Source organism: Aquila chrysaetos, chromosome Z, assembly GCF_900496995.4.
Source record: "Aquila chrysaetos chrysaetos chromosome Z, bAquChr1.4, whole genome shotgun sequence".
NCBI classification, from domain to species: domain Eukaryota; kingdom Metazoa; phylum Chordata; class Aves; order Accipitriformes; family Accipitridae; genus Aquila; species Aquila chrysaetos.
Genome location: NC_044030.1, coordinates 87711704 through 87735015, shown reverse-complemented (window position 1 = coordinate 87735015; position 23312 = coordinate 87711704). Strand labels below are relative to the sequence as shown.

General features: G+C 38.3%; 1 protein-coding gene across 10 annotated transcripts in view; it reads right to left on the bottom strand.

Moving 5' to 3' along the window:
- NEDD4L (NEDD4 like E3 ubiquitin protein ligase) overlaps positions 1-23312 on the bottom strand; it is a 196630-nt gene that overhangs the window by 101181 nt on the left and 72137 nt on the right. For 5 of the 10 annotated variants that reach the window (XM_030005289.2, XM_030005290.2, XM_030005291.2 and 2 more), the window contains exons 3-5: positions 15368-15449; positions 10168-10206; positions 7269-7322 (exon numbers count right to left, since the gene is read on the bottom strand). In XM_030005289.2, coding sequence (XP_029861149.1) covers positions 7269-7322; positions 10168-10206; positions 15368-15449 — 175 coding nt within the window. Of the gene's footprint in view, positions 1-1250; positions 5573-7268; positions 7323-10167; positions 10207-15367; positions 15450-23312 lie in introns of those variants that run through there. The other 5 variants (XM_030005284.2, XM_030005285.2, XM_030005287.2 and 2 more) reach the window with 5 other exon arrangements.

The window sequence follows — 23312 nt, the reverse complement described above, 5'->3', positions numbered from 1 at the left end:
CAGTGAAATTTCTGCATTCCAAATTTACCTGCTGAAATGGTCTCAGGCTGGCAGGAAAGATACTATACACTAATTAAGAAAATTGCTAGCTTATAGAGACTGAAAAGAAACCTATACTGGCAAAGGATTTTTTTTTTTTTTAATTTTACTTTTTTAAAATAAAAGCTTAGGGATACTTTGTAATTTTCTACTCACAATGTCTACTGAAGAACTAAAAAGAAGGTTATACTGGAATAGCATGGAGACTATTAGCTTTTCCATAAGAAAGCTGCAGAGTCATCATAAAACCTTGCTGCAGTGAGCAGCTGTCTTTCTGTGCTACATTTCACTGAACGAAAATGCAGGAGAACAAGAACACACAAGCAATGAAGACCAAAATCTCTTATAGTGAATCTGTTTTCACAGCTGGAGACAGAGTGCTTACTATTCTATATACAGCATCACTGAGCTTAGGAACTCAAGTGGGCAGTGTTAAATTGCACAGTAAAGCAATTTAAGCAAATGACTAATCTAAACCTTAAGTTTCATTCCTACTTTGCTCTTTTAAAAAAGTGGTTTAAAACATAAAACATCAATCCTCTCCCATTATAACAAAGAAAAACCAGAACTGTCGAGCCACTTGTACAATTGTTTGATCAGGACTTGTAGCACACAAAAACCAGGACATGCTTTTAATTTCCAGAAAGGAAAAAAAAAAAAAAAAAATTACTATAAGAAAGATTTTGGGTTTTTTTTCCTAGCTTCTTGGTACCCTGTCTAGGTCAGTGTCTTGACTAGAATTATCATAAGATTTCTACAGTCTTAGCTACTATTGCATTACAATACACATTTTAAAATTGTGTAGAGGTACACACACGTGTACATTATACTTAGAAGGTGTCAAAGTACTTATTTTTAAAAACAGAGTGCATGAAAAATTCTTCATGCAGCAAGGTCTCAACCAACTAAAATATCATGAACATTTAATTTGACATTTGAATGTTCTGATTTTTAAAAATCTTTCCAGCTGATGTAACACTGAATTAAGAAACATGTGTGACATTAGGATCTCAAAATATTACACTGGATGTAATCATAACTGAGAGCAAAGTTATGTTAGATTAGAAATAGAGATGATTCGTGGCTTGCTCCAGAGAAATGCAGAACATTCTAGCACTAACAATGGAAGTGCTTCAGTTGCCCCAAGTCTAGAAACCTTTGTATAGCAATTCTGTATTTTACTAGCATAGCATACTCAGCATCATACTTACTGTGGTGCTGGCTGTTGTAGGACCAGGGGTGCCACGACCCTCTTTACAAACCACCTGATTTTGTTCTTCAGGACCACGGGTGACAAGAATTCTGAAGTGCTGCTGCCTCGTGTTTTGATCTGGTCTGATTTTAAACAAACATCCCTGCCCTTGAGGAATCCGCTCTACTGAATTGCTTCTAGATATTTCTGACCCGTTCCTGCCATTTCCATGCAGTTCTGAATTCAATCCATTATCTGTGGGGCTAATTTCTTCTGTTGGCGGCTGGACAGGGTAGGAAGTACTCCTTTCTAGCCGTATCCGGGGATACCTGACCAATCTGTCCCCTTTTGTTCCAGTAAAACCAAAGTTATACTCGCCTCCTGCACCTTTACCACTTGTCTGTGGTTGCTGTAACTGGAGAACAAAGAACTTTTTCCCTGAATTTGCTGACATATCTGGCACATGTTGCAAAGACCAGCGCCGGGGTTCAGGGGTGGGAGCATTATTTTGAGCCTCAGTACCAAAGGGTAGTAGAGTAACCTGAGGCACGTCTGCACTTGAAGCCCGATGCTGAATCCTCACACCGCTTATGTTTAAACCTGGAGCTGCTTCATTTGCCTCATCTTCTTGGGTAGTTGATGAAGCATCCTCACTCTGATTATTAGAAGGAATAGTACAAAATATTCTATGATTACAGCAAATAGTTCCGTTAATCTGTTGCCCTAACTCTTCCATCAGCCTGGGTGGAGAATTTTCAGGAGTCACCTCTGGACTGCTTGGAGAAGAATGGTTTTCAACAGGGGATGCATAATGCTCCCTGAAGTCTGAGAATTTACAAGGAAGCGTCTCCTCAGGAGATTCCAGGGTTGTGCACTCGTCCGTGCAGCCGTTTGCAGCTTTGCGCTGAAGAGAGATCTGCATTGACGAGCTTCTCGTTGGACGCGCATCAATACTGTTCAGCAGCTGGGGAATAAACATGGATGTACTCCTTTTTAAGGAGCCCACTTCTTGCAAATCGCCGCCGCCACCATAATCTGCTCCATGTCGAGAGAAAGCATGAGGACTGTTTCTTCTTGGCAAAGTGTGGAATGCCATGAAAAAGTCATCTTCTCTCTCCCGGTCGAGGATCTCTGATTCGGGGGCTGTGTTGCTTCGCCCAGAGCCAAAATGAAACCGCAGCCGATGGGCCATGGTTTTACAGAGAGAAGAAAAGGAGAGGAAGAACAGCAACAATTCAGGCACTGCCAGAAGTTAAAAACCAAAGACATAAACTCCAAGAAAAAGTGTCCCATCTGCCAAACTGTTAGCACTGCAGCCCTGATAGCGACAGATAGCAGAAATAGCCCAAGTGGCAAGCAGCATTCCAGGCATGATTGGGTAAGAGCAATCAGCGCTCCTACACACTGTGACATAGGGTAGGATGGTGGGAGTCACGTGGCCTGGTTCCCCCTCTCCAATGTAAGCTAGTGGGGGTTTTGTTTTTTCTTTTTTTTTTTTTTTTTTAATGCCAGCAAGAGCCTGAAACAGCACCTTCACAGCTGCTCCTTTTCCATCAGAGAGGAGCGGCCCCAGCGGGAGAGCTCTCACAGCTGACTAAGGCAGCGAACACACTCGGCACTGCTATAAATCTAAACCACATCATATTCACATGGCACATTTGTGTAAAGCGCGCACACAAAAATTTAACTACAACAAAAATACTTCAATTTAGTGGTAAAAGTTTAAGTCAACTCCACATGCAAATGAGAAAAATTATTTCAAGCTTAACATTTTGGTGTGTGTTACAGCATTAGGCTATCATGGCAGAACATGAATAAATATAGCACGGTTATGCTTTCAGTTTTAACTGTGCTAATAACATGATTAAGCTACAAACTTCTCGCCTTTGAAAAGCCACAACTTTGTCCCTATGATTGCAATATAACTTACACTACCCTGCACAGTCCCTTTTAATAATTAAAAATTACAACAAACAAAGCAATCAAACATATGGCAAAGATTTCTCACACAGTAAAATCAGCAGAAATGTGCAAGATGACAGGAGACAAAGTTTCTTTTTCAGTTTTACCAGGCAGTAAAGACCAGGGAAAACCAGAGACGAGTGTTGCATGTCCTTTTGTACTGATTTGTCTTAAACACCGTACAGAAACTCTGCCTGCCCATTGCTGGCCAGTCTCCAGCGAGAAAGTTAGCAATATTACGACGAGTGTGATTGCCAGCACAGAATACAGTTATGCTCTCCGAGAGCCAAAAGACCTCAGAAGAAGAACAGACAGACAGGATACACCAAAACGTAAAACAAACACCCTAAATCAGCTCTATTACAACACAGAAACTCAGTGGTCTGAGGATACTCACATTTGAAGTGTACTCACAATAGCACGTACTAGAAAAGAAACTCTGTTTAGCAAGAAGTGTAGTTTCATTTCAATACATGGACATTTGTTCCCTAGGAGAACTTCAAAGCCCAAGTTTTGTCAACAGCTCTGAAAATTTGTAGGTGGAGGGTCAATACTCTAGATAGACATTTAAACCTCTGTTTGCAAGCAGCTTGTTTTCAAAAGACAGAGAATGACCAATGACAAGAGAAATGGAAGCTTAAAACGATACAACTGCCAGACAGCACAATCCTCTATTGTTTTAAGTGGACTATGAGCCAACAAGAAGAAAAACATGAATAGCTTCTACACAGCAACAGTACTGTAGATTGCCTTGTGGAATGCACAGGTGTTGATATTATTTTATCTTATTTTTCAGATAAAACATATTATCCAAGGACACAGTGTCTCTGCACCAAAGATGAAGCTTGCATCATATATTCTCTATTTTGATTGGGGGATAGAAAGGAAAGGACGTACTGCAAAGACAAAGTTCTTTGATAATTTGGGAACATGAAGAAGAAACAAAGTTCTTGCAATAAAAACCGTGCAAGTATTGACTATAAGTATTTCAGAGTAAAACCAAAATAACCAGTTCAATGTCTCCTCATTCTGTAAGCATAAGCTCATGGAAATCTGCTACTCTAAAAACCTCCGTGTACTTGCTTTGTCAATAGCTCAGAAGACCTTCTAAAAGGAATGCAATGGCTTCTAAACAACAGGTTGCTGCCTTTGGAAGGAAGTTATGAGCCCAAGGGCAGACTGTCTACAGAAGTGGGATCACAGGAACAACAAACAGAAAGAAGTACTGAAACTTACTGGAAGTAAAAGGTCAGTACTGCATACAGAAACGTGAAAATCTTAAGCAATATATCTGACATGAGTATACCAGAACTGTCATTTCTCAGCTGTCACCATGTATAGAATTTTGACCATCACACAGGGACATCCCTGCGCATGCCACTGCCCTCTGCAAGCCAGCACAACACCTCTCCCACCAGTTGTGCTTTGTCCTCCATGCCAGCACAAATGTACTCCAACCATCCCCCAAGACACACGCAAGCCACGCAGTAACGTCTGCACAGTCCTGAGCCCTGGCTTACATACTCTGCCTCACAGTTAACAGTTACAGGATTTCTGCTTCAGCGTTGTTTGCATCAGCTGGCAATGGAAGAGGGCCTTAAAGCTGGGAAGAACTGACCGACAATCTCCCTTAAGTTCAAAAGGTATAGGACAGTTTTAATAGTGCAAGTGGTCATTATGATCATTATATGTCAATAAATATGCTCACAGTCAGCCCACTCTAAATAGACACTGTCACAGATTTACCAATTTACTTCCTCCTAAAGGAAGATACAATCATTTGGCTATAAGTCCTTTTTTTCCCCAGAAGATTACAGCTTGTATGTTTTCATTTGCTCTATATTTAATAGGAAGGCAGAGGAAGACATTTTCCATACTCTTTTGGTTTTTTTGTTTTTTTTTTAATAAAAGGATCTTCACAACACTGATCCTAACCTTTGCAAAGCAAACAAGTTTAGGTTTAGCAGAGGTTGTACTGCACCCAACCAAGAAAATGTTAATACCTGAACTCATAAACAAAGAGATGGTGTTACAATTTTCAAAAGACAAAACCCCAAAAGACTTATTATTCACCCAGTATGCCATTGCACTGGCATATTGTTGGTGGTGCATTTCTTTGCCTCTCTCCGGGCTGATTTACGAACTCGGGAAGGCTCGCTAGCCCTTCACGTAAGTGTAAGGAGCCGGGCAGCGAAGCGACCCTTGGCTGTGCCAGGAACTCTTACCCAGCCGAGACAGGGAGATATGCTGTGCGTCTCAAGGACTCCTGCTGCCCGGCGGAGGGAGGCGGGGGACGGGAGTAGAGATAGCCACTTCTCATAACAACCTGCAGCCAGTTCTCTCTCCTCACGACCTGGAGACCTTGTTATTACAGTCCTCCCTGACAGGCTGGGAGCAGCCCCTATCTGTGTTTGGAGTTCTTCTCGGTCTCGGAGTTTCCCTTATCTGCATGTGAAATGGTACCAGCGCAGCTGGCATCCCAGCAATTTGTTGATGGCAAAAGTCAATCACCTCCCAAACCTACAAGCAGCGGTACTACGGGAGGCCCTTGGAGCTCTCCTGGACCGCAGCGGGCTGGGACCAGCATCCCCCCCCGAGCGGGACGCCTCTCAGAGCTCCCAAACTCTCCTGTTTGTTTGCGAAAATCGGAGGTCTGTCGCCGAAAGCCGATGCGGCCAGGGCTGATTCTCTCCGCTCCTTGAGGCTCGACCCTTCGCCCATTGAGACAAATGCCAAAGCATTTGAATTGAATATTTTCACTGAACTCAAGGGGAATTTTTAACAGGCATACCTCTTTTTCTCTCTTTTACTCTCTTTTATTCTCTTTTACTCTCTTATGTATTTCTCTTAGTGTCTTTATGCATGGATGTGTACTAACTTGAATAGTCTATAGTAAGTTATAGCCAGTACATTATAAGATACAAGCTAATACTTTCAAATTTATACTTAAATTACTGTTGTGATTTTTATTCAACCGTGAATGGATTTTAGGCTGCTATTGCACTCATAATCCCTTTAATCTATAAACCATTGCCCAAGTCTGGGACTAGGAGTCAATCCAGCCACACCTAGACTCCGACAGGAGTTTAGAAAGCAAGGGGGTCTTCTCTGAACCTCGTGACTCAATGGGAGGGTCTTCCTTACCCTTCCCACGTTCCCTTTTACCATATTATGTTTTTGGTCTCTATATACATCAGTTTTAGTTTGATTCTGATTTAATTTTCCTGTGTGCATTTTATCTATGTACTAAGTAATAGAGTGAACCTTGCTATTGAATTCTGTGAAGTGGCACTTTTATACAAATTTCTATTAAATCATTTTTCTATCGCTAATACAATTGGAGGTGATTCTTTAATCGATCCAAACTTCTCTCTCATTTTTAAATTCCCCCCGCGACACATATGTAACCTAATATGTTCAGAATAAGTGTCAGTTATTGCATGTAAGTCTATGTGAAAACCTTATCTACTTAATCCTAACAAAAACAAGCAGCAGTAAGATGTTGGAAGACTTCTCTAGAAAAGTTACTGCATCAGACAAATTAAGTTCAAGACTAAAAACACTAACAGTATGCTGGGCTTTATGAGGCAGAGAACTGAAAACATAACAGAGAGCATTATTTTGCCATTACCTTAAACATTCACACACCCACATGTTGAGTACAAGGTACAACTCTGGTAACCACATCCCAAAAAAGGATGCAGAAGTATTGAAAGATAGAAGAAAGAGACACTAAAATGATCACGGGGTGAAGCAGTTACTAAGTGACTAAAAAGGTTAGGACTTTATTGGTTTGCAGTGGAGAAGCCTAAGGAAGAATACAATGAGATTTTCACCGTCAAAATACTGGGTTAAGGAGGACCATTTTGGTCTGACCCAGCAGGGTACTACTATTGAATTGAGTGCTCTGAATATTAGTCCCCAAACCAGATGCTTTTTATGCTTCTATCTGCATTTCTTAGCACACTTACTTGAACAACAGACAAAAATACACCTTTAAGATGTGCTATATTTTCATCAGCTGTGATACACAGAGCCTTGTGATTAGTAAAACACAATGAAGACAAACACTCACCAATCTGTTTTCATCAAACACTTCAAACAGGAGACGATGATTGGTTGGGTTTACCTATGAGAAAATTCAAATAATGTCACTTTAGGTTCATTAGCTTGACGATAACAATATAGGGTTACTAGTTCATACAGTGATTAAACCAAGGCAAACAGAACAGGACTAACAGGTTTTATGTAAATCTTTAGTTTTACTTAAACTGGAGCACTAGAACACTTTGTTTCTAAACCCTACTGCAACTAGAAATAGCCCAGCAGTTAACACTAAAAGCTCTCATTTATTGTGTTCAGTGCAAGACAGTTACTGCATTCCTCTTTCTACAGAAAGCTCCATGGAGGGAAGGCATAGCTGCTGCATATTGCCAAGCTGCATGCAGCCAAAGGGATGAGAGGAATTTTGAGAGGACATCCCTGGGCAAACCGGACTGCCTCTGTCTCATGTCACCCCCAGTATGTGCTGCGGCCAGGAAGAGCTAGGTGGCTTCAGCTGCCTCGAGCACACCAGCAAAGCTAACCTGGTCTCAGGAAAGGTGGCCTGGCCTCCGAGACAAGTTCTGTGTTTTGGGAACAAGTCCCAGGCTGGACAGACTATCAGGGCTCCCGGACTTTTTTTGTTCTACAACTGCAAAGCTCAATGAAACTGCATGGAGCAAGAGTTTTAGTCTATTTCTTTCAGAATTTCACAATCATCTGTGTTTCGGACTGTCCATCGCTCACCATTTCTAGCCCATTTATGAACAAGCCTGTGGAAAACCCAACAGAAGTCTCTCCAACACTTGAAAACAGCAAATATATCTCCATAAAATTATTTACATTGAAGTAAATTTAAGCAGAAAGACTGCCAACATTTGAAAGGAAAAAACAAACAAACATAAGAACTCTGGCAGGAAGACAAAACATCACTATTAAACAAGAAAAAAGATCTATAGTATTTGATCGACTTGATATATTTTTTCAGAAAAACTTTGTAAGCCAGGTTACTATGTCCAACTTGTTTAATTGAGAAAATTTAGAAATAATATTCCACAATAGACTGATAATTCTGTGGGAGTGGCAATGGACTTCCCCAGTTTTAAGAAAATCAGAGAACTGTGACACAGAAAAAAGGGTATGCATAACTTTATATATCCACATTATTATTTAGGATTTTCAAGATGTTTTAAAAGAGCTTCTATGAACTGTATCTGTAGTGTAAGCAACACAAATTGTGGCAGTTTTGTGTATTCTCTTTTCCTGGGAAAAGCAAATTATTAAAAAGGCTACCTTGAATAATATCAGTTAAAATTATAAGCACAAATAAACATAATAAGCTTGCTTAATCCTGAGTAAATATATTTCACTTTAAAACACATGAATTTGTTCCTTACAGTCTGTCTTACAACTCAGCATGTTTACAAGACCAGTATTCATAAAGATGGGCTTATGGAGGTGAGGTCATCCATTTCTGAATCCCATATGCAATCAGGATCATATCTGGGAGAGCTTGAAATGTCTTCAAATAGGTAAACAGTTTAAAACTTTCTTTCACTTCCCTTTCCTGTGCAATGGTCATGATAGTAATCTCTCTATATTAATTTGTTCTCTATGCTGAAGGCAAAAGCATTTGAACACTTCACCATAAAATGCTCTCTTACAAGGCTAATGACTTTCTAGGAAAATTACAGTATTAAAATTCCTCTGCATTTTTACAGGCAGGTAGCTTACGTTATCCCATGGTAGAGCCACCTCTGTAACAAGAGGTGTGCAACCATCAACAACCACTGTGATGAAAATAGAAAACCTTAGGTCCAGTCGTAATTTAGTGTGAAGACAGTTACTATGGACTCTGCATAACATCTAAGTCCATATTTTGCCCTCTGGGTATGTTATAAAAATCAAAATATTTCATTAGATAAAGATGATTTTACATATGTATTACCAGCTGCAAAACCTAGAAAAGCTATTTGGTACATGTTTAAAAATAAAAGTTCCACTTAAACCTCAAAAACCTGTGTATTAACAGTTACATTGGTGGGAACTATCTATCTAAAAGATCCTATTAGCAAGACAGGCAATTGCTAAGACTCTATAAACAACATTCAATATGATACCCATTTTTAAAAATCTACAATGACATCTTTTCTCAAGCAGCTGTTTAAGATTAAATTTTAAAAACCACTGAAATTGTACCTAATCTTCTTTTGTGAAAGCTACAGCTGCACTAAAATTAAGTCATTCTTCTTTGGAAAAACACTTTCAACAACTAAATAACAAAGTTGTTACCACCCCTCTCATTTATATTATGTTGGTTTTGATAATCACTATTTTAACCCCTCCTTTACCACTTTCAAATATTTAAAATTATTTTTTCTGACAAAAATCACTCAGTTTTAGCTGTAACTTGGTTTTCATTTTAAGCAAGATTTAGAAAGATTAAAATGAAACTACAAAAAAAGAAAAAAGCATATTCTGACCTTTTTGGCAAGTAACATAAAGGCCAAGAGAAATTACTTTTTCTGTCTTCCTTCTCTACACTTGTAATTTTTTTTTTTTTTGCCATGATAACTTAAATTTCATAGAGCTCTTGGAAATAACTCTGATTATTTGCCACTGTATTAACATTTTAAAACCACAGAAAACGTGCTCTGCTAAAAACACATTTTCAAGTAAAAAGAATTTTTTAGTCAGATGAATTAACTCAAAACTTACTCTAAATAAATCTCAAATTGTGAAACAGTCCATTTCTAATTAACCTTATGCTAATTTCTGCTGATCACTCCAGCAATGAGCAATTACATCAAGATAAACATTTTTAATGTAAACATATAAACAACAAATAAAAAATAAGCTTCTTCCCAACCTCATAAAATGAAATGTGATTAACTGTACATGTTAGTCATGATTGCAAGTAAAGGGAAACTTACTCTAAAATAAAATTCTTCATTCCATTTTGGATTCAGTGTCTGTAAAAGAAATAAACATATTTACATACTAAAATTTCTTTAGGTTTGCCATTTTGCAATCATCAAAATGTGCATGCAAGTTGACAATTTTCTAGGAAAAAAAAAAGGAGAAAAAAGCACGTCATAAAAAAATTGAAATAAAAATATTGCCATTAAATTATTTCGAAATTCCGTACTGAATAAACTAAACATGGGAGGATATTTGAGTCAGATGATCCTAAAATGGATGTTAAGTATAAATAGGATTCTGTGAGTAAAAGGCAAATCACTGAGACCCTATAGAAGTAAAACATGAAGACATTTCATTCTCAAGAGTCATTTAAAACCAGATTTTAAAAAAAAAAAAAAAAAGTATTTTTTAAACACAATGACAACTTTAGAACTACAAAAATAAGGACAGTTTTATACTGTAAACTAAACAGAAAAAGAAAAAAAAGAACAAAAGGAAAGGTTATTTCATCTGAATAGGTATGATTCTCTTCCTAACCTCCCGCAAGCCTATGGAAGATTTTAATTTTGTTTTAATAGCCTCAAAAAAATGTACAGAATAAAATATGCATACAGATTACAATCCGAAGGAAGCTCAAGCATGAAATAATAAATTGATAAAAAAAGAGAACTACAAACATTAGTAATTTGGGCAATTCAAATCTGGGTAAGCTTAAAAACAAGTATGATACATCCAATGGTTTTGTTTTCATGCCAAATCATTCCCTCATTCTCTCACATAGCAGAGATTTACCAGAAGAGCTGACAGTAAAAATTGGCTCTACACCCACCAAAATTTTGTTATAGCAGAGAAGGAAAAAAAAAACCTGTTACTTTTTAAATACTTGTATTCATCAAATGCGGCTGTTATTGGCAAGAGAGGTTCCATGTAATTTAACAAATGAAGCATGGTTTCATACTAAACTTGAGGGCACTACTCTCCATCAATAATGCATTAATTTTGAATGCTGCTTAAGCGCAAATACAAATTTCAGGAAATATTTGATGTATTAGGTAGCACAATTTTTGGTAAATGCCTGGTAACTGGCAGAAATGTCTTCCACCTTTACAAGTCAATTAGTAGGTCAAGTCAGAAAGTACAAACACCAGAATCCTAGCAAAAGAGAAAACCACTTGTAAAGAAAGGCTCTAGAAATAAATGCATGAATAACTTCATAAAGGATATTAGCAGGGAAACAACAACAAAAAGACTCATCAGCAAAGAGAGCTGCATCCTAAAAAGGGCAAGTGTTGTACAGATAAAGAACTGCCAAGAGTCAAGCTGAGTTAGATCTTCCACAGGATATTAGAACAAACACAAAGAAGGTTTTTCAACCATCTAAATAAAACAAGAACATGGAAAGAAATGATGCTACTAAGCAATGAAGCTCAAAGGGGAGACTAAGCGTATTTAGATACAGGAAATTACGTTTAACATTACATATGGGAAAGGCAGAATAACTAAGGGATCAATATGAAGATAGAAGTTGTCACAACTGACGTAGAAGTGAAGTCTTCATAGCTCAGTGCAGTCAAATTGAGGAAACTGGATAATCTTCATCCAGACTTTTAAAAGAATTGACACATTAAATCACAAGCCTAGTAGCAGGAATTTAAAGAATATACTAACCATCTTACAAGATCGTAAAGAGAGCAAACAGCAAATACAGCTTTTTCTACTGCAGAAAGAAGAGAGCATTTCTAGCAGGCCATTCAAAACACAGCTCCAAAAAGAAACACAAGGCATTAATCAAATTTTACAGTTGGAACAACTAAAAGTGTGGAGGGAGGTAAATCAAAACAAAAAGCCTCAGAAATTCAACACAGGTAGATCATGCCAGATGCATCTGAAACTTTTCTGATAACTTTATTTTTTCAGACTAAGGAAACAATGTGCATTTAATCCCTTTGGCTGTAACTAAGCACTTCATAAGGCTAGGTCCAGCTGTGCAGCAGGATACGTATCAGACAACTGCACAGGTATTGTAAAAGGAGAATAAGAAAGGGGAAACTGCAGTCCCTTCTGCCTTCTTGAAGGCACTCCCATGAGACAATGACAAACCGGAAGCTACTCATTAAACTGAGGAAGACAATAATGAGTAGAAAAATAAGAAACTAGTGAAGGGCTAGATGCCGTCATATTAAAAGAAAAGTTACAGAGGTGAAGTAGATAATTGGCAGTGTCTTTCACAATCACTCCTGAGACTGATTTTGCTCAATATTTTTTCCATTAATGATTTTAACTCAAAATCAAGATATACTAATCATATTTGATTATTTATGAAATAAACAGAGATTGCAATTTGCATAGGAAGAATACTGCTTTGAGGGCAAAAGTCGAGATGAAATTTAACAACTCAGAACAGAAATTACTAACTAGAACTTTCCAATAGATGAGCTATTATTATTATGGAAATGACTGAGAAAGTCCAGGCTTCAAGTGACAGTTACAAGAAACAGTGAAAAAAAGGCAGATGCAATCCTAGGAATACATCATCATCATCTCATCCTCAGCCCTCTGTCTACAGTTGGGCTGTTGTGCAAACATTGCCCTTTTTCTCTTCCTTCCTAGGGCAGCACCACAATCCATGAGTTTATATCTTCCTTGATACAATCAATACAATACTTTCACATCTTTACTACATCTTTTTTTTTTAATTTATGGTGGTCTTCTCAGAAGTTTTCTTATTCTCCTTTCACATGGATCCAAAGCTAGTAAGTATTGCTTCAGATCAGCAGTAATGTTACAACCTTATTTCCAATCTAATGCTCTTTTCAACCTCTCCTAACTTTTTGCACTATAGCCTTTACATTTCAAATGTGCTGGAGATGAATATGCTATGTCTTTAGTAAGCATGCTTTTATACCAGCAACACCTTTTCAAATAAGGACAATGTTATTCCAGTAAGAATTAAAAAATTAATTAAGGAATTAATTTTAAAAAGAATCAAATTGAATAAAAGTCTGGATGTGATCACCATTATTTCCTAAGAAGCAAGAGGGGGCAAAAAAAAAAAATCAAGTCCTATATCCATGCCACACTTCCTATCTCCTCTCCCCCAATTTCACAGACTTGCTACAAAGGATTTCTCTCAAAAGCCAAAGGATCCTTGTACCTTTATGACCTGCCTCATGACCTCTCTGCTATCATAGTCCTGAGTTTTAGTCACAAAGTTACAGAACAGTTGAGGACCTCCAGAGGTCTCTTGCAACATCTAGGTGATCTAGACTCATACTACCTCACATTGAAATTCTTCCATTTCACTGAAGTGAAAGATTAAAATCTCCCTCCCCTCCTCAGGCATTTGCCAGTTAACAAAAGCTACCATGCCATTTTAAGACAACAAGCAGTACAAGAACTGGACTTGTCTAGGCAGTTGTTTTTCAGTAAGCCATTATTTTTCAGGAATCCTGAAGCATACATTTTGCAAACAAGCTGATGAAAGCAAATGCATAGACTGTTCGTAGGGTGCAACTGTTCAAATGTCTCCAACTTCCACTGAGCTCTCCCCAGATGAAATGAGTTGCCCCTATAGTAGCTGGTAAAGTCTGAGCCCATATCGCTATTGATCCAAAATTACTACTACAGTGGTCCAAATTATTTTTTAAATAAGAAAATAAAACTTCACCTACACTCATTTTATTCTTTTCATCTACCCTTTACAATGTAAGAAAGATTTATCAGTACATTGACACAGGTGTACTGATTTAATAGTTTCTCATTAATATTGCCATTCCAGAGTGAGACAAAGTCAATCTCATGCTTCAGCAAGAACATGTTAGTTAAAATTTTCCCAGAATTATAATAGCCAGGTATTTTATAATAGCCTGAAAACAACCTATCAAGCCTAAGCATTTTCTGTTCATATGATTTCAAGATCAGGAGTTGATTCCATGCAGCTACGTCCCAGGAAATGGCATGACAACAAGCACACTCTCTACAAAAACAAGATATGCATATCATAAGGAAACCTCCCACATACTTCTATGGAATTGGCGATAAATCTTGAACCTATTTAAGGAAACAAAAAAATGCCACAGTCCATATGGTTACTGTAGCAACAAACTAGGTACTGCTCTTTGGAAAAGTTAACATTTTTCTCACAAATTTTAACGTCTAAAAACTTTACAAAAAACTAAGCTAGATGGCCTAGAAAGAACATATTTAAAAGGATATAATGAATGTTAAAATGCTATTATGAAACAAGTACCAATGGTTAACCAGGAAATCTTTTAAAAATTAGTTTTACTTTCCAACATCAAACATGCCCTGCTTCCTGTGAAAAGTTCTGCTTGAATCTTCCGTGCTTCCAGGATTTCACATCGGTTTTCTCACGACACCTAATGTTCTGATTTTAGAACAGCATCATTCTATTTTGTATTTTTCAAAAACAGATTTCTCCTCACTATTCTGTTTTGCAATAATGATGCCAATTGAATCACTGTTAATTCTAAATATCTTCATAAAAATGACAACTCATTACTTCTACCTTACTTTTCATACCAGTTATGACTTCCTTCCTCTCTGCTATCACTACCACCAAATTTAAAAAAAATAAAATACTAAAAAACCCAAATTTCTTCTAAAATCTTAGGGCCCTGATAACGACAAATATCCCCTGGTGGAATTTTTGTTTGTGTAGAATGAAATTAAGAAACCAAGTAAAATTTAATTTTGGTTCTAATTAAAAATGAAAACAATTTCAGTACATTTCCAGGCTTTTCTTACAGCATATCTTCTGTCATTTGGCTATTTTAAATTCCCGTATTAGGAAAATATTTTGAAAATGGAAATTTTGAAAGGGAATATTAAAGAATGATTTGTGCTAAAAGTCAAATAAATTATAATTAAAGCAGAGTTTCTCAGTTCTTTATTTCAGCTATGTCTTTCATTGAAATATAACTTTGATAAAAGAAACAGTGAATGATATGAGATTTGATAAGCCAAGCTTTAGAGAATAATATGCAACATATTAGATCCTGTCAACAGATCATGCACGCTGAAGATGCATGCACTTGTTTTCTTATTTTGGTCTGAAAAAAAATAGATAAATTATTCACTTGCTATATACGTATGCAACAATTTAAATAAGTGTTGTATTATATTATGGAATTGTGTTCCAGTATTCTTAATATTTCCAAAACAATGGAACAAGAAAGAGTATATACGTACCTTCTTAATAGTTTTTGTCTGCACAAGAGCAAGTTCTCTGTTCTCATCCGCTACATACAAGGAAAGTTTCACATACGGGTCACTGCAAAAGAAGATGTCATATTTAATGGGAATATAATTTTACAGCCAAATATAATTTCAGTATAAATTTGTCATTTAATTGGATAACAACAGCAGCTCTAAATACTTCCAGTGAAAGCGTTTTCACTGAAACCTAGTAACAGTAGTAAGCTACTGAAACATTTAAAATATGTGTTTGAATACACTCAGTTAAATACTGACCACAGCATTAAAGATAATTTAACCTGCAGCTCTGTCCCGCTGCTATGGGCAAGAACAACTTGCTTGCATACAACTTCTGCTCACGAGCATGCACATGGCAGGTCATCAAGTCAAGAAAAAATTTGACTCATGGGTTTTAGAAGAGACTCACTGTAATCACTTGAGGTTGACAGGAAAGGGAACAGGAATCATCTTGAAGAACTAGTTCTATTTTTACTGAACCATAAAACCAAGCTGCATGGTATCAGCAGTGATACCAGGATGGTCCTTCTGTCCATCTGACACCCCTGCCTAGATCCTGAGCTCTCCTACCCACACCACGGGTCTCCACCTCCCCAGCTAGTCCACTGTGGTGCTCGCTGCAAAGAGATGCTTGCACACTCATCTCACAGGCAACCCACACTTGTGGGTCCCCCCTGAATGCTGTCATGGATCCTCTCCCCATCTGGTACCCTTGCCTGGACCAAGGGCCTCCTACTCACTGGCTAGTCCAGTTTGAGGTATGCTAGTGAATGCCACATGTCCTCTCTGACACACACCAGGTCTGGGGGAGGTACAGACACTCACTCTGCCACCCAACAGCTGGCACCCAGACTGTGACCAGCAGTCCAGCCACTGGCACTGAGCTCCTCACCTGCATCTTGGATAATCTTAACGAAGATGCTCCCATCTTTCGCATACCCTTCCATGCTGAATACCACACTGACCCTGCTCCAGCTTTTCACGCCCTTCTCATTACCAGGTCACTGAGGATCAAACACTATCATAAAGGTTTGCACAAATGCTTCAGCCTCCATTCAAACCTCATTTACAAGGTCAATGAAGCAGAGTGAACATTAACTTTGTAGCTATTGGGGTATTATAACTGCTACCTTGAACTCTGCAGAGTATTAAGTAGAACCACCACTAGAGCTATTTTCCATTAGAATTTATCTGCACTTAGGGAGAGTCTTGCCCAGCATACTGGAACCAGGTAGCATAGACAAATCTGGCCTCAACTCCCCCTCGCCCCCGCTGACCCCACTTCCTCTTTTCAGAAGGAAAAGGAAGTAGACGTATTCCAGAGACCATACAGCTCTGTATGTCAGACACCTGTCAGATATAAAACACGCCACTAAAGGAGGTCACTGCTTTCACCCTAACTCCAGCTGCTTTCAGTAAGAAGTTTTTGCCTTTACTGAACAGACGATTGACATCTCTGCCCACTCTAAATGTGGGACAGACTGAGCCAGACTAAACTGTACCAGCAAAGTTCTCACTCCTGAATGTGAGGCGGGAATTTATCTGAATGATTAGATATTCGAGACTGTTTACTTACATGCATTCATTTACTCAAAATGAACACGTAGCTGGACAGATGCTATAAACCAACATAAGTCGACACTGCTCCAAGTAAAGCTGTCTCACACCTCCCTCTACCCTGGACCCTTGTTCTGGCCTTTGTGTTGCCCCTTCTTCAGTTGCAAAACACCTCTGCATGGAGCCATGCACAGAAACAGATCAGAGGAAGGATTCAAGGCAACAGGCAGCAGGGAAAGAAGGGGTCACTTTCCAGCCAATCAGTACCCTGGCTTTTTTCACTGTGCAAAGGTGCTAACATTTTCTGTTCTGGGAAAGGAGGATACATAGCAGAGGCGGGAAGGAGCATCAAGGGAAAAGGCAGAATTTTTTTATTTATTTAAGTCACAATGTCATCGTCATGTTTTCTAAAGTCTACCACCTGACATACTCTGTCAACAAATTAAACATTGCAAATAAATAGAAAACAGCACTTAAGGACATCTTTAAGCTATGTGAAATGCACTGCCAGCTTGGGTTTTTGGTTTTAGCTTTTTGAATAGCAATGAGCACTTAAAAAGAAAAAAGAAAACTGTTAAATAGAACATAAGGAAGCAAGCAAAGAGGAAAAGAAAAAAAAGACCTGAGATTTACCACTACAGTTTCTTATCCAGAAGCTGTGACTGATGTGATTTGATGACAGCTTATAGAAAAAGTTGTTTAAGTTGCATTATCTACTTTATATACTGCTAAATTCAGCATTTCATTCACAACTCTGGAAGCTGCAGCTGCCTAAACAAATTTGACAGTTGGTAATTTTCTTCTGTGCTTTGAACTCATGATCTGTCCTAAAGAGCTGTGAAACTTCATGTGAAAGCTCTAGGAGCTGAGGATCAGAGCACCAAATTCATTTAGCAACAGTAGCAGAGACAGCATCTCATCCACAGATTGCAGCTTCCAGGCTAAAGTTTCTAAAAGAATTTAGTCATCTGAAGAATAATCACCACACACACAACTTTTGTTCACACCATCAGAAAATAAGAGGACATGAGTATCGGATACCACAGAACAGAACACTAAATTTGTAACAGTTTTCTTCTCCACTTGGAATTAACTGTAAATAAGAAATACCATTGAAGTCTATTAGGTTGCTTCTCTCACTGCATAGTTCTAACTAACCAGCAAAAGTTTACTGGAAATAATCTAATTTTTCTTCATTAGGATACAGTATCGTGGTAATCACACTGAGTCATGGCAAGGGTTAAAACCAGACATACGTCCAAAATCATGAATCTGGGTATCTTCGGTGCCCAGATAAAGCACAGATTGAAACTTATTTTCAAGCACCATACACACTAGTTCTTAGTTTAAGAGATTATTATAGAAGCCAAATGCTTAAGGAAGCATTTCAATCAATCCTCTTGAACTACATCTTTGTTTGGAGAAAGCTGTGGTTTTACACTAGTCAATTCAAAGGAAGGTCTTAGTGAACACAAGACTGTTACAGCTTACAAGTTTCAGCCAATTCCACTGGGATCAGGATTCCATCACATCTAATTTCAGTGAAGTTAATGTCTAAATTAAATTGAAATATAGTAAAAGAAATTGTTTCTAAATCAGCAGATCTTAAAAAAAAAAATAAAAAGAATGGGATGATTCAGATGTCTTTCTACTGAGTATCTAGCCCTCCAGAGTTCAGGAGGACTTACTGATTTCCACAATGCTGAACTGAGGTATTTCCAAACATTTGAATAGGGTTGTGACTCAGCTAATAAACCCACCAAAAGAGAAAATGCTGAGAAGTAGTAAGCAGGTGCTCCAAGGTGGCTCTGCAAAAAACAGCTCTGCCCAGCAGGGCCAGTGCCAAATTCACTGGATCCAGAGCTGGCACTTCAGCCAGGTGCCTACACCCTCCAACCTCCATAGCATCACAGCACCTGTGCTACTCTGGCAATGGCAAAACTCAGTCATTACCAGACTTCCTTTCCCACAGCTCCAGATAATAGAAGCAATCTGTACAGAGCAAGTCTCAGCATTATTTCTAATTATTATCCCAGACAAACTTGGTAAATGGCATCAAGGCAAAGTAAATATTTACTGCAATTTTTCTCTAACTATGTCTCTTTTCAAAATACTGCTAAAATTACACATTACTTTTCCACAAAGATTTCACTTCCCTCCTACAAAACACCTGACTGATTCCTACAAGAGGATTGCTAAACAAAACTTGCAAAACCTACAAAATTGTGCTTGAACAACGAAACACCTCATAGCCAGAATGCATCAGTGTTAAAGAGCATATTCTTTCTGATGAGAAGGAGCCATTAAAGAACTGCCACTGTAGAGGCAGTACTGTACAATAAATAATCACTTTTTTATGCTAGGAACACAGTCTGACACTTTAAACTTAAGACTTCATAAGCCTGAAGACCTTATCATGAGAAGTATTGTTAAAGAAAAGGTCAAGTTTACAATAATTAACGTTGCATTTTGTTCATTTGTTTGTTTTGGGTTTTACAGTTTCTTTGTGATATTCCTCTTATACCATTGTGCCATGCCATCTTTAAACTTCTATTGTTGATCACAAATGAAGGCTCATCCTCTTGAACTCTAGCATTACCTGCAAAACTTCTTCAGGAAATTCAAAACTTGTCTCTGGGCAGAGATGCAGGAGACCAAGGATACCGAAACATCCCTATCATGAAAACATACATGAGAGTGGGAGCCTTCTAACAAAGTGACTTCAACGTATGTTCAAAGGCTTGCATACAATTATCTTGTTAAGTTTCTAAATAATTCTGCATTTGTTATATAACAAAATCATTACTAGCATGCACTTACTGTATTCAGTTAAAACGGGAAAGGATGAAAGCATTCATTCCACTACCTTTAACTGTTCCACATGTTTTTATGCATAAAAATCTTAAATCTACTCCCTGCCAGTAATTTAGAATTTGAAAATCTCTTCCTGCATTAGAGTACGTTCAACCAGAAAAAGTCAGAACTGACTCAAATTCTTAATGGACATTAAAATAAGCCTTCCAATTAAGAATACAAAGAAATACCCTAAAAGAAACCCCACAAAACATCCACCACAACCTTTTGTTGCATAATGAATCCTTAGTACAATAAACCCCCAAATTTATCTTTTCTAAGATTATCTGTATTTGTGAAGCAGGTGCTTCTGCTACTCAGTAAGGAAACAGTGACCAGAATTAGCAGAGCATTCACCACACAGTAGTGCGCACCACGTGCACGCTGGCATTTCTAGAACAGACCTTGCTCTTACACCACCACTGGGTACGTTGCTGCTGGCAATGGCAGCAGCTCCTGCCTGTGTGAGTGCACAGGCGCAGGCACCCAGCTGCTTCAGGAGCCCACCTGCACTGCAGCCCCCAACTCCAGGCTCCATCTGTTGAGATCTTCTGCAGGGAGTTAAGGTGGGGTGACCGAAACACGCAACTCCTCCAAAAGCATGGCTTGCTCCTGCAACAGTGCTGCCTAAGCTGCTCCCACCTCAGCTCCCAAACAGCTGAAGTTTACTTCTTAACATGTTCAGGTGAACCAGCAGTTTGGTTCACCTAATACACCCGGTTGCAAAACACAGCAGCTCAGCTTGTGCACCACAAGCTGTTCAGCTGTCACCAGCACAGGGCAACTGCTGCAAGGCAGACAGGACAGAGAGCTGACATTAGCAACCCCTTCAATCAAATCATCACAAACTGCATGCCAACAGCCTTAGAGGACTGTCCCACCTCCACGCTGTAGCCAACACGTCAACTGCCACAGAGCTTCCCGTGCCCCAACGCTACAACCACAGCTTCTGGATCAGCGCCTCTCTCCATTACAGCTGATACTTAACCCACAGCCACCTTACAGCACCCAATGTCGAACAAAAACAGGGATATAGAAAAAACCACATTGATCTTATCAGTAATAGCCCAGTTATGGGGGTGCCGAGACAGGATTTTATAACTCATGCTCCAAGCAGAGTTCTTGCAAGACCTTCAGTAAACCTTTCTCTCTGTGCTTCTCAGTGCTGGTAACACTTGGTCACAAAGACATGTATGCAACTAAATGGAATTCAACAGTGTGTCAAGCAAAACCAAACTGTTATTACTAGTAAAATGCACAGTCTCTTGTTTCTAATCTCTACAGCTGCCAAGTATACTAGACATCATGCAGTACCAATAGGTTTCCTCAAATACCATGAATACATACAGCCATGCCAGGTCTTAATACGTTAAAATAATATGTGCCTAACATTGAGATATAGGTTAATAGCTGCAGAATTATGCTGGTCTCTAACTTCTGATTATTAAGAAATCTCATCCCATACACGACTGTCATCTGCTCTGTAAGTAACACAACAGAAGTTCCCGAGATCATACGTCTACTAGGAAAAACTAAACAAGCTACAAAGTAAAATAAGACAGACTAGCTGAGACTTCAAAGAGCAGACGTAGTAAAAGCATTGAGCAAACTGGTGAAGAAATCAAAGAATGGGAAAAGAATGAAAGAAGCACATCCACAATTAAGAATATAACTACAGTAGCAAAACAAAAAATATAAAAGGTATCCCAGAGAACAGACACTAAACGTCAAAGTAGTAGCAGAAGCACTGAAGGAATTTTACAATGGCTAATTGCACCCTGAAGTCCCATCTAAAAGCAAGTATTCTAGATGAACATGGCATCTTTGCAAGGTAAAACTGGTACTGGCATGGCAGATTTATTAGACAACAACACAAAGATCAGTAAAACTGAGGAAAATTTGCAGAAGAAGAAATATAGCATCTGATCTGTTTAAAAAAATCACTGGAAAAATTATCAGCAAATTGGAATGAAATATACACGAAGACAAGAGGAAATACCAGATTCCTGTCTAACGACAGTATTTGTAGAAATGTTAAAGAAAGGAAATCCTGATGATCCAGATCACAGAAAACACAATAATAAATGAGACACCTGCTGAAAGTACTCAGAAAAAACAACAAACCAACTAGGTTAGAGGGAACTTTTAAGCACAGAAAGCAGACTCAGAGCAGTCTGAAGTTGTACTTGCCAGATATTTTCACCCTGAAATTGATGGATTAAAAGGAAGGGAAGCAGGGGATTAAAATGAAGTATTGTTTTCTTGACTTTTATAAGGCAGACAGATTCATTCTTGAAGAAAGCATTATAAAAAAACCCAAAACATATGGCACTCCTGGTAACCACAACTACAAGTGATGTGTGAATACTTCCACTGTGTTCTAAAAATAAGGTGAAAATAGAGCAACTCATTCCATAGTTCCTTGTGAGTGTCAGTCTCTGACTTGAATCACTGCTGATTTGCATCAGGTTTTAAAACTGAATGCTAGATAAGTTTAAGAGCATGATACTGGATGAGCAGAATTGAGCCCTTTAGTTCATGCAGATGACATAATATATCTGACATGTTTAGCAGTTTTGCAATTTGCTTGGAAAACTCACTGTAGAGGTAGCTTTGAGAAAAAGTACTATCTTGGGAAGAGGGTAAAAGATTAAATGAAGAAATGTAGCAAAATAATAAAGTAGAAACCTACAGGTAGAAAACTTGATCTGTATGATTTTTTACACCAGTACCAGTGTTAAAATGCAATCTTAATGAAACTTGCAACATGAGAAATTGACAAAATCATGGGACTTCGAGAAAGCTGTTAATGTAGTTAATATCCAAGTGAAAACTTACACAGCTGTTCTAGTAGAATTACTGTAATAACAGAAAATGGATATAGAAAACAAAACCTAAGTTTGGAGCCTGGGGACAGTACAGATGGCAGTTCTTTATAGCCAGTCCAGCACCCGATTTTACACTGGCCAGCTTTCAAATAGAAGGATTACAACACCAGGGACACCAACAAAGCGATACGACGGACTGACGGAGAAAAGCACATAATACAAGCAAGGTCACTGTGACCAAGAGGCTGTGCACTAAAGAGACGACCCAACTGTAACGGCAGGACATAATAAACATACATTTAGAGGAACAAAGAGTAACGTCATAATACTCTCTTTATCTGTGAAGGTGTTTCTTGATGAAAGAGAAGCTATTTTTATAATGGAGATTTAGCAGGGAGGGGGGTGAGGTACATAGAAGTTTCTTTTACCTGCTATAGGCCTCCTTCTTTCCAGATAGTGCTGCAGAAATTACACCAAAAAAGCCAACCTCAGGTTCATTCATCATAAAATGCAACATAATAAAAGGAGGAGGAAAAGAACAACTCCAGGCGCAGTGAAGGAGACAGGCACAGCTATACTCAGTGTGAAAGGTTATAGTTTTTAATGCTTTAAATTTCTTATACTTGACAATGTCATCACCCACTAATATCAGAAGCCAGCAGATATATTCACTATGTATTATT